This window comes from Motacilla alba, chromosome 5 (assembly GCF_015832195.1).
Source record: "Motacilla alba alba isolate MOTALB_02 chromosome 5, Motacilla_alba_V1.0_pri, whole genome shotgun sequence".
NCBI classification, from domain to species: Eukaryota; Metazoa; Chordata; class Aves; order Passeriformes; family Motacillidae; genus Motacilla; species Motacilla alba.
In genome coordinates, this window is record NC_052020.1 from 37,197,968 (window position 1) to 37,212,347 (window position 14,380).

Below are 14,380 nucleotides of genomic sequence, written 5' to 3' on the forward strand. Positions count from 1 at the left end.
AGCCTAGTGCTGGAAGAGAGGGGGAATCCCAGCCCCACAATCAGCCTGCTGCAGCGGGTGCAGGAAACAACACCTACGTCTGCTTCCAAAATTAGCTGCAGCACAAGGGCTGAGAGCTGCAAGCTGCTTAGATGTCTTATCACTGCTGAGGTGAATCACCTAAAATCCCTGAAAATGTGACCCCATTGGGCTACTAGGTGTTAAAACGTTTCTTAAAAAGCAAACCAGGTAGATTCCCACAATCTCAGGAAGGTGGGCAATGAACTGTTTTACAGACTAGGTACGGTAATTTGACTTTTTTTAATAAATACATATCTCACATGTACCAAAATAATTATAAACAAAAATGTACAGTATTTACACAATATACAGTTGCTAAAAAGTGTAGCAATTATGACACACACAGTGTGAAACACACTTTTCCAATGCCCACAGTTAACATTATTGCTACTTTTGCCTAAGAGCCAAGATGGCACCAGTCCCTTAGTCTGACTCCTCTACCTGGGAAGCCTCACTGAGAGCAGCTGAGGTCAGTCAGAAAGGACAGGGACTGCCACCAGCCCAGCACAAATGAACGAAGAGTCTCTGAAAAGGTGTGATGGCATGAGTCCACCTTGCCGTGAAGGGTCACTTGTTCCCTGTAGTACTTGATGCCACAAGAAAGCTGTAACGAGCAGGTTGGATGTGTAGTCTGTTACCTTTGCAGGGCTGAGAAGACTGGCTATGTGGCTCTTTATCAGGTGCTGTGAATAATCACAGATCTGTACTGATGTTACACATCCCACTCCTGTATTTAACACAAGGGAGATCCTGGAACTGTCCTGTTACAATAACGTGCTCCTTCTCCTTGCTGGGCAGTGTAGTATTTCCCTCCTCTTTTTTCTCTCCACATTGGGACTTTCTTTTTAGGTGAAGAAAGTCAGTCCTTTGTCTATACATATGTATACAGTCACTTCTTTTCAGAGAAAGCTCTGCTTTAAAATGACAGCTGTCGTCCTCCAATAAGGCAGTCATCGTATATAAGCTGCAAGAAAAAAAAACCACAAAATGCTGTTAATGCAAAAATCTTACTTAAAGTATCATATCCACTCTGGGATAACAGCCAGATTCTACATACAAATTCTTCAGCAGTGTATAAAATGTCTACACCAAAATGGTTACATACACCATTTAATGCAGCACTCAGAATGTCAAAAAAACAAATCCTAGAGAGAGGAGAAAACCACCCACTAACTTGAATTTTCTCTCATGAGGTTCTGTGTCAGTAACAGAACTGTGTTCAGAGAACCATGTCGCATGAAGTTAACCTCCACTCCCTCATGTTATTTTTTACATCTTATTCTTACTCTGTTTACATGCTTGCCTCATCTGCCATTTTGCTGATTGCATAATCTTTGGTATACCTATCTGTTACACAGCAAGAGGTCACTGGGGCATGCTATCAGAGTGACACCAAAAAATACCCTGCACAGAATAGGATTTCCCCCCCTTCTCTTGTAAAAACGAAAACAGCTACTTACTTCATCCTCCGTGAACTCAGGCTCCGATTCACTGCTCTCTTCATCCTCACTTTCTGGCAACATCTGCAGGTCAGCTGTGGTCAGCTGCTTCAGCTGTTCTTGTATGCTTGAGTTGTCTCTTCCCCATGTGAGTTGATAGGGGGAATAGCCCTGATAGGTCACTTTGTTCACGTCTGCCCCATGTTTCACCAACAGCGACACTAGTTCTGAATTCTGCAGATCGACTGCCAAATGTAGTGCTGTTCTGCCATTGCACGGCTCCTGTGTGAAAACAGCAAGAGGTTTGGCATGTCAGGAGAGGCAGAGCCACTGTCACATCTGTTGATTCTTAAGACTACTGTTGATTATAATCTACTGATTCTTAAGAGCCCCACTCGGGTGAATTCAGGGTAGACATTACATACCTGTGCGTTTACATCTGCTCCCAAGGACAGCAGATACTCGACAATAGCCAGGTACCCCTGGATAGATGCTAAATGGAGACACGTATGTCCTGGAAGATACAAAGGGAAAACTTGAGTAAGTCTAACTCAATGCCTCACCATTGCTTAAAAGTCAAGATGATAGGCCAGGATGATACCTAAATTTGCAATTCATTCACGGACAAAAGGGTGTTTTCCAGAAGAGCTTTCCAGCTTCCAGTATAAATAAAAGGGCTGGATTTTGAAAAGATTTCTTGGAGGCTTTATTCCAGTGTTTGAGTGCAACTTATTACAAACAAAAAAAGGAGAAGCACAGCAAAGGTACTCACTAAAAATGCAAAGTTCAAAGCCATGAGATACTATAATCAACAGTGAGAAGGCCTACAAGACAGTGCATTTCAAAAAAGTCAGACACTGCTGTATGCTCTGGGCTCCTCAACTCTCAAATGAGACAAAATAATCCTTCTCCACCTCTCCAGAGATCTTTTGAGATCCACAGGAGACCGACCCTACCCTCAGCGCAGCCCACCAAGACGAAGTGCTCAGCATCAGGAGCATGCCCGTACCGTTGTAGTTGGCTGCCTGCAGGACAGCGAGGAGGTGGTGCGGCTGGCAGTACTGTGTGAGCACGCTGACGCTCCTGAGGGAGCCCTGCTGGCAGGCGATGTGCAGGGGGGTGTTTCCTCGGAAATCCCTGATCTCCAGGTCGCATCCGGCCTTCAGAAGATGCTCAGCAATTTCAGGCTGATCAGTTATCACTGCCAGGTGAAGAGGAGTCTGCAAGCATAAGAGCAAAAGCACTGTAAGTTACACCACAAACTTGGCGCCAGCATCTAGACAAGCAGACCTCTTGTTCACTTGGTGATTTTTGCCAACAAATAAAAGCATGAGAGCACACTCCATAAACTCAGTTCTTTATGCTTCCCAAGTTGTTGTATAGTTGCCCATTCATCTGGAAGTGATGAACTTTGGGCTCTCTGGGTAAACCAACCGCCCACTGGTATGAAGGGTATCATTAACATCTCCATAAAGAGGGATGCAACCCATGGCATCATATTTGAAAAATGTGGGCGTTAAATGCCACTCTCTCAGGGGAGAGGAATCATTGTACCAACCCCGGCTGGAGCCAGCTGGGGACTTTCCTGAACGTAGGCTTTGATTCAATTGATTCCATCAATTAAAACAAAAAAAAATTAAAGGGACTTTTTTGGGGGAATTCCCCAGAGGGAGTGTGTGGGTGTGGCAGGGGCTGATCCGGATTCGGGGCTATCGAGGTGAAAGTACCTGGCTGAGGTTGTTCTGGAAGTTCAGGAAAGCCCGGTCACCGGCCGCCTGCTGGATCACCTCCAGGCTCAGGGCCTTTTCCTCGTGAATAATGGCCAAGTGGAGAAAACTGCAGGGGGGGAAGAAAAGGCGCAATTAAGCAACACGCGTTATCCCCCCGACGCCGGGCTAAGCCCCGCGCCCGGCGGGCCGGGCCGGGTCACGCGCGGGTGTCGCAAGCCGGGGCTTTCGGCGCGGCCGGGGCTTTCCGCGCCCGCGGGAGCCGCCTCTCCCTGGCGCCGCTCCAGGGACTTTCCGCACCCCCTCCCTTCCCTCCCGGCGCGGCCCAGCGCGGCGCCGCCCCGCCGGCAAGCACATCCTGTCCCGGACTGGCCGTGCCGAGCTCCCCACCGCGTCCGAGCCACCCCTTCCCCGGCTCCGACCCCCACTTACGTGTCCCCGTCCTCCGTCAGCTGCTGCGCCCAGGCGGGCGGCTCGCGGGGCTGCAGCCGTATGTCCTCCAGCTCCTTCACCAGCTGCCGGTACTCCTCCTCCTTCATGGAGTCCAGGCCGCTGTCGTGGCGGTCGTCGAGCGGGAAGGCGCCCTGACGCTCCTTCTTGGGGTGCTCGTAGGCGTCCATGGCGGGCGGCTCGGCGGCGCGGCGAGCGGCGATCATGGCGGCGGAGCTGCGGGCACTGCGAGTGAGCGGCGGCGGCGGCGGCGCCTCGCATATACGGCGCGGCCGGGGGATTTCTGCGGGGGAGGAGCCGCGGAGGACGGGAATTTCCAGCCAGTCAAAGCCCGACCGACGGGTCCGGTCCTGCTCGGCGCCGCCGGCGCTGGCAGGGAGGCGGAGCGGCTCGGGCCGCCCAGAAGGGGCGTCGGAGGGGAGGGAAGAGGCCGGGCCGAGAGGGAACTTGGCGTTTCTCCAGGGGGGAAGTACTCGCCTCTTCGGCGTCCCCGCCGGTACTTCCCTGCCGCGCCCCGCGGGGATTTCCCTGCCCTACCCTGCCCGATCCTGGGGCTCCCGATGCCTCCTCCCCGGCGGGTCCCGCTGCACCTCGGGGTCCTGGCGCGCTGCGGGGCCCCTTGGAGGCCGAGGAGCGCCTCAGCGCCGGGCACTGCTGCCCTGATTGCACCCCGCATCCCCCCCGGCATCCCGTCCCTTTCATAAGAGAGGCTGCGGGATCATAGAGTAATTTGGGTTGGACGGGTTCTATAAAAAAGGGGTTTTTTCCGTCTTGCAACTATCTGGCCTCACTGAGTGTCTGTGCTTCTTTTTTCCATTTTGTCATTTTTCCCATGGGATTGCATTCCTTTGAACAAGAATTTAGGAGAAAATAAAGGCCCATCTAGACCAACCCCCCTGCTATGAGCAGGAACATCTTCAACTGGATAAGACCCCCATCCAAGCTGACATTTAATTTTTCCAGGGATGGGCATCCACCACCTCTCTGGAAACCTCTGGGCTGCCTAGAGGGTTCACCACCGTCATTGTAAAAAATCTTTTTCCTTACATCTAATCTAAATTGACTTTGTGTTTTAAACCCTTACCCTTTGTCCTATGGCAGCAGGCCCGGCTACAAAGCCTGTCCCCCTCTGTTTTTATAGGCGGCCCCCAAGCACTGCAAGGCTGCAGTATGGTCCTCCCAGGAGTCTCCAGCCAGAAGGTCAGGCTGTGAGCATTAACACTCTTAGAAGCTCCATCACCCCCGAGGTGCTATGGCACCTCATTCTTGCACAGTCTGCACAATGACAGATCCCTAAACCTGTGAGGATTGCTTTGAGGTCTGATGAGAGGGACCACCTTAGGAGTCATTAACCAGAACTTACCTAACCATTAGGAACAAGCTTTTTAGCAAGCCCAGGGCAGCAAAGTCATGGTAAAATGTCAGGGAATCAAACACCACCGGAGCGATGCTGAGGCTGCATCAGTACACTGCATCTGCCCTGCTTGAGGAGTGTCACTTCTTGGAGACACTCAGGCAGGATTGCACATGATGGATGTTATGCTGCCATGCCTGCAAGTGTGCAGGTGTTGCCTCAGCATTTAGAGGATTTTGCATCTCTGCTGTAAGTTTTCACTCTGTAACAGAACAAACCTTTTAAAGAAGAAATTACATCTTCAGCCACTATTCTTACTTTCTCTGACCATTCCTAGTGACTCTTCTTTTATTTTTTTTTAACTGCTGTCATGCCATCTGTGGGTAATAAAAACTGGATGAATGCAGGATCCCACATGGATAAAAGGCATTGTCTGTCTGGAGAGCTGACAGTACTGAATTTTTTCCTGGTGAATTTTTGCTTCTGCTTCTCAGATGTAGGGGATTCCCATGAAGAATTTTTCTTCTCTTGCAACTATTGCTGGCCTCACTGAGTAACAGTGTCTGTACTTTTTTTCCTTTTGTAATTTTCCCATGGGATGGCATCCCTTTGAACAAGAACTTATGGGAAAATCCAAAGATAAAAGGAAGAGCCAGAGGAGAGGAAGAACGCCTGGCTTTCTGTCAGCAAATGTTTTTAATTTTCAGTCCAGCTGTGCCATTCCTGGATTTCTTTTCAGTAGTCATCACTTGTCCTGGACAATCCAGTGGTGCTTTTGGGCAGGTTTAGAAAAAAGCCGTAAAACTCTTTCTTTTTGAAGTTAAAGGTTATGAAAGTTTCGTGAGCTTTTTGAAACAGTTCCCCCTTTTTAATGTAAATTGGCAGGGGAAATTTAATTAACAAATGAATCTCCTCCTATCTGCATCTCTTCGAAAAAGGAAGATGGGAGTTGAAAAGCAAGTTCCCGCTCTGACTAGCAGGGGAATTGAGCCCAGCAAGGACCTTGCTCTCTGCAGTTGGGATTTTGCTAGAACCACACAGACATTAAACTTGAAAACTCCTGTCCTAGCTGTGATGGCTGTAAACTGACTTCAGCAAAGGGAATTCTTTGCCTCCTTCTATGAGAGACCTCCAGCTGCCCTCACAGGCCATCACAGGACTATTTTTAGCAAGCATTTGCAAGCAGCCTCTTTTCAGAGGCACATGAGATGCTTTTATTTTGTGTGTTTTAACTTGGCAGTACTGCAGCCAGTGGTAGGTGGCGGAAAGGTGATGGAAAATGTTTTCTGGATGGAAAGTCATGCTGAGGCCAGCCCACTTCCTGCCCCAGGGAAATGCTGCTGCTCTGCAGCCTGGCCCTAGGCATCATGGGGGGCCCCACACATGGGCCAGTAACCCTGGGTATTGGGCAACGAAAAGCACGGCTGGAGAAGGGATTTAGCCCTAAACCCGTATGTCAAGCAGCAGCTAGCTGCAGATGCAGGGGCAAGTGGAACCCTCATTAACAATTAAGCAAATAAGGCTATGTCTTCACTGTAACTCCTCACAGTTAACACAGTCCTACAATATTTGCCTGAAGGGATGACATAATAGAAGATAGCATAAAGCAAAGGTCTTGGAGTGGTGAAGGTCATCGGTGCTGCTTTGTGCTGTTGAAGTACTGTCCTTTTTCTTGTTATGTACTTATTTATTTAATTACCACATTCAAGCAGTTTTTCTATGCAATTTTATATATGGTCTCCAAGAGAAAAAGAACAGAAAGAAACAAACTCAGCTTTTTGGATATGGGGTGGAGCCTATCACAACCCTATTTTCCTGTGTGGCCTCTCACCCAAGTGCTGCAGTTCTGGGAAGCTCAGACAGGCCCCAGGGGATGGAGCAGCTGTACCTATCCAGGGACAGGGGGTGGCCCTGCTGAAGCAGGAGCACAACTTCAACAACACTGCAGCCATCTGTGCCAACCTGAACTTTCTTTGTTTGCTTGTACATTCTGGTTTAATACCTCTGCTATGTCTGCATTGATTTCATGGAACTGTTTTCTGTGCTTGTCATTTTGAGAGGAGGTTAACATTCTCTGCATTTCTAATTTGGGATTATGTTAGCAGTCTCTGCTGCATACAGCAGTCTCTGCCTGCTCTGTCCAGCAGGCACTTCAAGGCCAAAGGACTACCTAAAAGTTACTTTAATAATGTAAAAACTGTAACCACGGGATCTGGCTCTGCACCTAAGAGCTAGGTTTTGCAAAAGCCTCCTCCACTTTAGGTGCCCTGAGCGCTCAGCAAGGCTGTGGTGCTGTAGGTATGTGCTGTTTGTTTTTATTCTACCTTGCAAAAGCAACTGGCAGGGCTCCTAGAAGCCTCAAGTGTCTGAATACTGAAAAGGGGCAGGAGGGTTTTAATCAGTTTTAAAAGTACGTGAAGAATTCTTGTGCTGCTTCCTCCAGCAAACACATTAAATTGTAATTTCCTGATTGTCACACTAATCATGAGAACCGTCTAGTGCTGTTGATTTACCAGAGTTGGTCCCACAGCTTCGTCCTTTTGTGACTGCTGCTGCAGATACTCATTAACTGTTTCCTCTCATTTAATCACAAAGACCGTACGTGGCTCCCGGGAAATCTATCAAGACGTATATCAGTGAACAACACCCAGCAAGATCTTGGCCCAGGATGTTAAAGCCAAAAGCAAAACAAATCAGTGAAGTAGACCTGCTGTCTGTACATGTATGTGCACATGCAGATACCCCTAGGAAAAGGACTCTGGTTTGTTGTTTCAAAAGTCTGTGGACTTAGCTGGTGCAAGGGAAGCCAGGGGACACTTGACATTGTAATTTTGATAATATTTTGCAGTTAAAATCCACATATCTCAGTTTCCCATTTACAGCTGCTACAGAGATAAGAACCAGGCAGCTCCAAACAATTAGTCCAGTGGTAAACAAGGAAAACGTATTTCCCTCCTGCTTTCTAATAATAATAACAATATAAATAACTAATTTGAAAGCTTTTAAAAAATAGCTGAATAAGAGAAAGGAAAGTTATGCAAAATCCATTTTTGTCAGCCAGGATGAAGGCCAAAGGTAGTCTCATGTGCCATGTGGCCTGTATTCCTACCTCCTCAAACCTTTCCATCAGAGGTTATTTTGGGTTGGTCATATACTCCAAAGAGCAGGATGGTGGATGCAGTAGGAAGCATTTCTGCACCTTATTTAAGCTAGTTTAATATTCAAGCAAATTGTATGCAGGGTAATTTTTGGCACATAAAGCCAAGGTCCAAATTAGGGCCTTTAAAGTCCTACCCGTGTGCCATGGACACAAAAATATAATTAGCTGCAGTGTCCTGACCAGAGTCTAATGGATCTAGAGCTCTGGTTGGCTACACTAGTCTGTTTTTATTTTTTGACTGCAGCTTATTTTTGGCAAGTCTTAAACTGATGCATTGCATCCCTGGGAAGGTCTGTATTTCTCTACATGTGGCCTGTTTATCAATTGGATGCATTTCTGGGGATCCTTAGGGATGAGATGTACTATATCAATTTAAACTGCTTTTATTGTTATGCCTTAAGGGTAAATATAAGTCAAGTAATTTGAAATTTGCTACCACTTGGAAGACAAGTTTTTTCTGGTGTCATTCCTGTTTTTCATGTGGAAGCTTTGTTAAAGCATGTTGCTCAAAATCTTTAAGCTGATGCTCACTGCCTGGTGCAGCAAAGCTTGCTGCCACACTTGTTTCATGTAGGAAAAAAGAATCTTGGGGAGGGAGAAGGCAGGTCTCTTGAGCTTGTTGTACTACTTTCCCTCCAGCAAAAGCATTGCTTCCCATCAGTACAGCCCCCTATGTGATTGCAGACAGAGTGGAAGCACCTAGTGGGGAAAATATGAACTGGGAGCATGCTAATAATTAAAAAGGGACTTTCCCCCTGCAGACAGCTGTGACATTTGGTAATGTTACAGTCTCTAGTTCTTCCCAGTAAGTAGGGATATTACAAAGGTGGAGAGGGCAGAACAGTGAGACCACGCAGAAAACTGAGCTGGTGAGCATTTGGGAGAGATAGCTAAGCCTGGCAGAGTGGACAGGGCTGTGTAAAGCAGGGAGCTACTTTTCTTTCTGTTTGAATGACAGAGAAAGTCAAAACTGGATTTGGATATAAATTTCTCTCTGGTACTAGATGGTATTTTGAGCAAACTAGGGACCTTAACTGAGTGACTCTGGGGCTGTCAGAGCCTGGCTGCCCGAGGGCAGTGAGAGATGTCTGTTTCAGCACATAGTTTGCTCTGAACCTCTAATGCTCCCATGCAACCTCTGTGCCTAAATTTGGTGGGTGCAAATAATCCTGGATAAACACAAAAAGCCAGCACACGGCTCCTGTGGGCACAGTGGGAGCCCAGTGCAGCAGACAGGCACACAGCAAACCTCAATTAGAAGCTCAACTGCATTTGGGCCCAGGGATTTCCCTGGGGACGGATGTGGCAAACACAGGGGCTACTGAGTGCTGTAGCTGTGTGTCTGAGCTGGCAGAGGAGCTGCCAGGAGAGGAAGCAGGAAATACTAGACAATACGAACGGCATAGCCCTGAGAGGAAAAACCCACAACAACAGAAGATGAACTTTGGGCTCTGTTCTTCCTGAAAAAGCCCAGGGACTGCCAGCCAAGGGACTGTCGAGGTCAGCTCCTCCTGTGCACACCCTCTTCGGAGGAAGGCAGGCTCTTTGCTCTCTGCTCCTTCTGGTGAAAGTCCTCTGGAGTCACAAAGCCTGGCAGACTGCATGGCTCCGGGTGTGGTAACCCCAGTCGGCCATCCACAATTTGCCTGAGGCTGGCAAGGGGTGTCGGCAGCAGCTGCTGTTAAGATAGCTCTTCAAGGGCTTGGCTTTGAGATACCTCAGCGCAAAACTCCCATCTGGGTGTTCTGTCGCTCTGCTCGGAAAGTTCCCAAGGTTTTCACCTGAGTTTTTCCTGGCATAGCTGTGAGGTCTGCTCAGAGCTGGATCATTGGCTGTGTCAGCAGGGAGCATGCAGCATTGTCCAAGGTCTGGATGTGCTGCTGGTGCCATGTCCTGGTCCAGCCCATCTTTCTTCTAGGTAAACAAATGGCTGTTGATGGAAGTGGGGCTGCAGCACCTGGGGTATTGCAGTTACTCTTTGCAGGAGAGTAAGCTGGGAGAAAATCTCCAAGGGACAGCAAAGAGCTAGAGTGCATTTAGAGGAGTGTTAGATAGGTGAAGTCTGATTTATACACAGAGAGGCTAAAAGCAGGCTGAGAGAGGTTAAATACATCCCATGTTCTGCATGCTCTGAGTAGTGCCTGCAGTCCCAGGACACAGGTTATAATAAAATCCTAATTTTCTCACACAGCTCTCGTTCTCTCTTATTTTCATGAGCCAACTGTGTACTCTGAGCATGACCTCTCCCGGGGCAGGTGATGACTGGCAGTAAGTTCGCGGCCACCATCACATGTGGGAGCTAGGAAATGAGCAGTGCCATCCTGTGGTGCGGCTTCAGCTCTGCTGCCCAGCCGGTGGTCGGAAGGCGGCTCTTCCTGCCGGTCCTGAGGTACCCGAGCTGCATGTAAAAAATGGGAATTGGAAATAATGCTGCGACTTACAGTGTGGGCTGGGATCAGTGGTTCATTATTGAAGCTGTATTGGGAAGGAAGAGGGAGCAGATGGAGATTGCAATGGAGATTTTTCTAGCCTCTAAGGAGTTTAAATTTATCTCTCTTCAAGGCTGTATCCATTCCTGGGGTATCTTCTCATTTAGCCTACGCCTTTTAGGGCTTTGCTTTCTTCAGATTTCATAGAAGTTATGTACTAACTTATGGTTGTGGTGTTTCCTAGACAGAAATATCTCTCCAGATCAGCCCCTGCCTTTCTTGGAGAGATAGTTCATGCACAGCAGTAAATTCAATTCTTCTGTGAACTCCCCATCCTGTGTGCATGCTGTAGAGTAGCCCTAAAGGGCACATGTTGCTGGCCATCCTACATGTTCAGGAATCCTGTACAAATGGTGGAAACTAGTCCTTGAGTTCTTTCCAAACCAAATTTCTGAGCAGGCAAAAATATAACTTGCTTGGGAAAACACTGACCTCTGATTACAGGCTTAGGGTCACAGGCTTGGTTTTATGTTTAAGTCAGGAAGATTCGTGGAGGTTCTGAAACACATTTGTGGGAAAGCCAGCAAGGGAAGTGAGGTGGGAGGGAGTGATTTTCCCCAGAGCATTAAAGAAAATCTGTATTAACCCCTCTTTGAAACAACTGTTTGACTGTCACACTATTTAATTCTTCTGCCTGCATTCACAGACACAAATCTTTTTTTTTTTTTGTCTGCATCCTCTGTCTCCTAAAGCTTAGCATCCCACTGTGGCCCTTGCAGCTGCCTCCTGTATCCTCACCAGCTGGCAGTTCTTTGGCCCTGCAGACCTGGGAGATAGAAGCCATCATAGTCAAAGTGTCCTTGTGTCCCAGGAACTCTTGCTGCTGCAGCAGTGATTTACCCATTTGGGCTTTTCCAGAGAGCTCCAAGTGGGAATGCTTTCCCATCAGCTCTGGTCTTTCTACACTGTCATGGTGCTGTGCAGGCAGAACCTTACCTCTGACCTTCTGAATGTGTTGAAGGACACCTGTGGTCAAGCCCAGAGCCTGAGCACCACACGAGCCCTCCCGTGTAGGCAGGCACAGCCGCAGGGGGTGCTCAGCCTGGCTTTGGGGGAGTGGGGTGAGCCCCTCTTTGCAGGAGGGGCAGAAGGGCAGCATCAGCAGGGCCTGAGCTCATGGGGCAAGGTGGGGTGTGCTTGAGAGGGTGGAGTAGGAAATAGCTTACTGGTCTGTTGCCCTGCTGCCCTCACAAGTGGCCCCCACTCAAGCAGAGTTTGGAAAGAACTCATTTCGGCTTAGTTTAGCTCAGGCTTTTAAAATCCTGTTGGGGTGAGCTGCTGTGAGAAATCACACCACGTATGATCAAGCATGCATTGGCAGAGGCAGGAACATTTCCCAAATGGCCTCTTCCCTAAGGACCATCCAGAGGCATCAAAATGCATTGTCTTACAGGAAGGATGGAGCCCCTGGGAGGTGGATAGGGCAGATAAAAGCCTTCTCCTTGGGAGCCCAGCTGCACATTAGTTTCAGCTGCATCATCAAAGTGAGTCATTCAATAAAAACAATTAGCTGAGGAAATATCACTAAACAGTAATAATTATCCAAATGTCCTAGCATTGACCATTTAGATGACTAAATCAACACAATCAATTGTGTTAATGAATGCTAATTCAAATCTAATAACGTTCTGGTTTATTTGATTATGTATAAAGAATTCACCTGCAGTGTTTGGACAGGATGAGGTGGCAGACCAGCCAGATTCTTGGTCACCTGCCTGTCTGTGGACTGTGTGAATGGGTGATTCCTAACCTGCCAGCAGCGCATAGCAGTGTCCCCTGCATAGCCTGCGGAGCAGTAGAAGAGTGCTTAGATGATGTCTAGGTACCCTTCATCTGGGCAGGCAGCTTTTGTGGACTTCAGAGAGACTTATGCCCACACAGAAATGTGGTGAAGCCTCTCAGGAGTGGCTACATTCTCCTTTCTACCTCCTTGCCTGAAGGGTCTCACAGGGCTCTGAATCTCCTAAACTGGATGAGTGGATAAAGTCACACGAACACCAGGTATCCATGTGGTCTGCCTGGGAGTAAAGGGGTATGGAGGGAACACATGCTTAAAACTGACAATTACAGTTTCAGTCAAGAACAAGACCTGACCCTCTGGCTCAGGCTTTTACTCTCTCCTCCTGTCCCAGTCACTGGTACCTAGGCTCTGGAGACACAGGTGTTCCCTGAAGTGCTTTATGCTCTGGACGGACTGTGATCATAGTTCATTTTTTTATGCATGGATGTTGTTTTGTTGTGTCTAGACATTGGTATGATGCTTGCCACCTCAATGGCTAGAAATTATGGATGTTATAGATCCAGTGGGATTCAGCTTGGTGCTGGAATTACCCTCCCACTTCCCTTAAAGGTGCAGTGAGCTTCTCCATCCCCACTGCCAGCACACCAACCCTTCTTAGTCCATACTTGTAAGTTCTTGGAAGAGGTTAATTCTTAAGAAAAGTTTGTTCTTTATCAGTTTTTCAAGAAAGAAATCAGCAAAGATACCAAGAAGGCAGCCTGCCCTGAAAACTGATGCCTGCCATACTATTTTCACATGTCTGTAGAAATTGTTATGTTTAGCTCTCTTCATGCTCAGCTAACACAGGAAGGAGTGAGTGTGTCTGGCACAGGGACCAGTGACACACTTTTGCAGCGTGGTATGCCAGGGGTGGCTAAAACGCAGCACCTCTGAGGTGAGCAGCTGTCAGGCTGCAGTCATGCTGCTCACACTGATGCTCTGTCCACTGAACCACATTTTTGCCTCGGGTGAAAAACAGTGCAGGCATCAACGAGGTGAATTTCTCCTGCTGACTGCTGTCCATTCTTGCTATGGCATTGAAGGGTTTTCCAAGTGGGATTAACATGCACATGAGTCACTACAATGTGCTGCAGCAGGTCTGGCTCTATCCCTCCTTCACTCACCATCCACAGGTCCAGCAGAGGGAACAGGAGCCGGAGTCACAGCAGGGAGCTGGGAGCCTTTGCCATCAGCTGAGGGAGCCTGGCCATGCTGTTGGTAGGAGCAGCCCTTGTACCACAAGGACTGGGCTTCTTTGCTTGTCTGCTAGTATTAACATTCATTTGCTCTCTGAAACAGACTTGAGTTTTTTTTTTGTTTTGTTTTGTTTTTTTTTAAGGTCATTCTGTGTAGCATAATCATATTGGAGTAGAATTCTTCTGCCTAATCAAATGAAACTTCATGTTGTTAGTTTGTCCTTAGCATTTACTAATGAATGTGATTGTGAGGATTTAGTTTCTCACATGGTTAATAGGAAGGCATTTAGATAATTATAGCTGTCTAGTGTCTTTCCACTGCTAATCGCTTTTACTGCCTGGTTCATTTCCAGACCAGCAAGCGAAACTCGGGCACACAGTTGTGCAGGGAAACTGCCCTTGTGGTTATATATTGCCGTATTCCTGATATGATGGTTTGTAGGTGTCAGTCAGTTCCCAGCTCCAACCTAAATTTCATAGGAACTTCAGAAAATCACAGCCTTACTGTAATCCACCTTTCCTACTTGTCTACACCATGCTGGGTCACGCAGTCCAGCACTCCCTCCCTGACGCTGGCCAGCTGAAGACAGTTAGAGAAGAAAAATTTAAGCAGACAAATATGTAATGTTCCCACTCCTGGTCTGAGGATCCAGCTTCCAGAGCTTTAGGAGCTTTTCCATGCACCTTTGTTTAGAAGCTGTAGTGAATTTCCCAAATCCCTTGTT

General features: G+C 47.8%; 1 protein-coding gene across 1 annotated transcript; it reads right to left on the reverse strand.

The window, feature by feature from the left end:
- Window positions 1-280: 280 nt before the first annotated feature.
- On the reverse strand, window positions 281-4,447 carry NFKBIA (NFKB inhibitor alpha). The gene is made up of 6 exons (XM_038139428.1): window positions 3,659-4,447; window positions 3,227-3,335; window positions 2,509-2,719; window positions 1,925-2,013; window positions 1,521-1,781; window positions 281-1,024 (listed from the first exon to the last, which is right to left on the reverse strand). Exons 1-6 carry the CDS (start codon window positions 3,880-3,882, stop codon window positions 977-979), a joined length of 942 nt encoding a protein of 313 aa, XP_037995356.1. The 5' UTR covers window positions 3,883-4,447; the 3' UTR covers window positions 281-976.
- Between the last annotated feature and the right edge of the window lie 9,933 nt (window positions 4,448-14,380).

Coding starts and splice junctions, on each gene's coding strand:
- NFKBIA (XM_038139428.1), bottom strand. CDS start 3,882: ATGATCGCCGCTCGCCGCGCCGCCGAGCCGCCCGCCATGGACGCCTAC. Junction 2,720..3,226: donor TCCAGAACAACCTCAGCCAG/GTACTTTCACCT, acceptor TTATGCTTGCAG/ACTCCTCTTCACCTGGCAGT. Junction 1,782..1,924: donor GAGCAGATGTAAACGCACAG/GTATGTAATGTC, acceptor GTTTTCACACAG/GAGCCGTGCAATGGCAGAAC.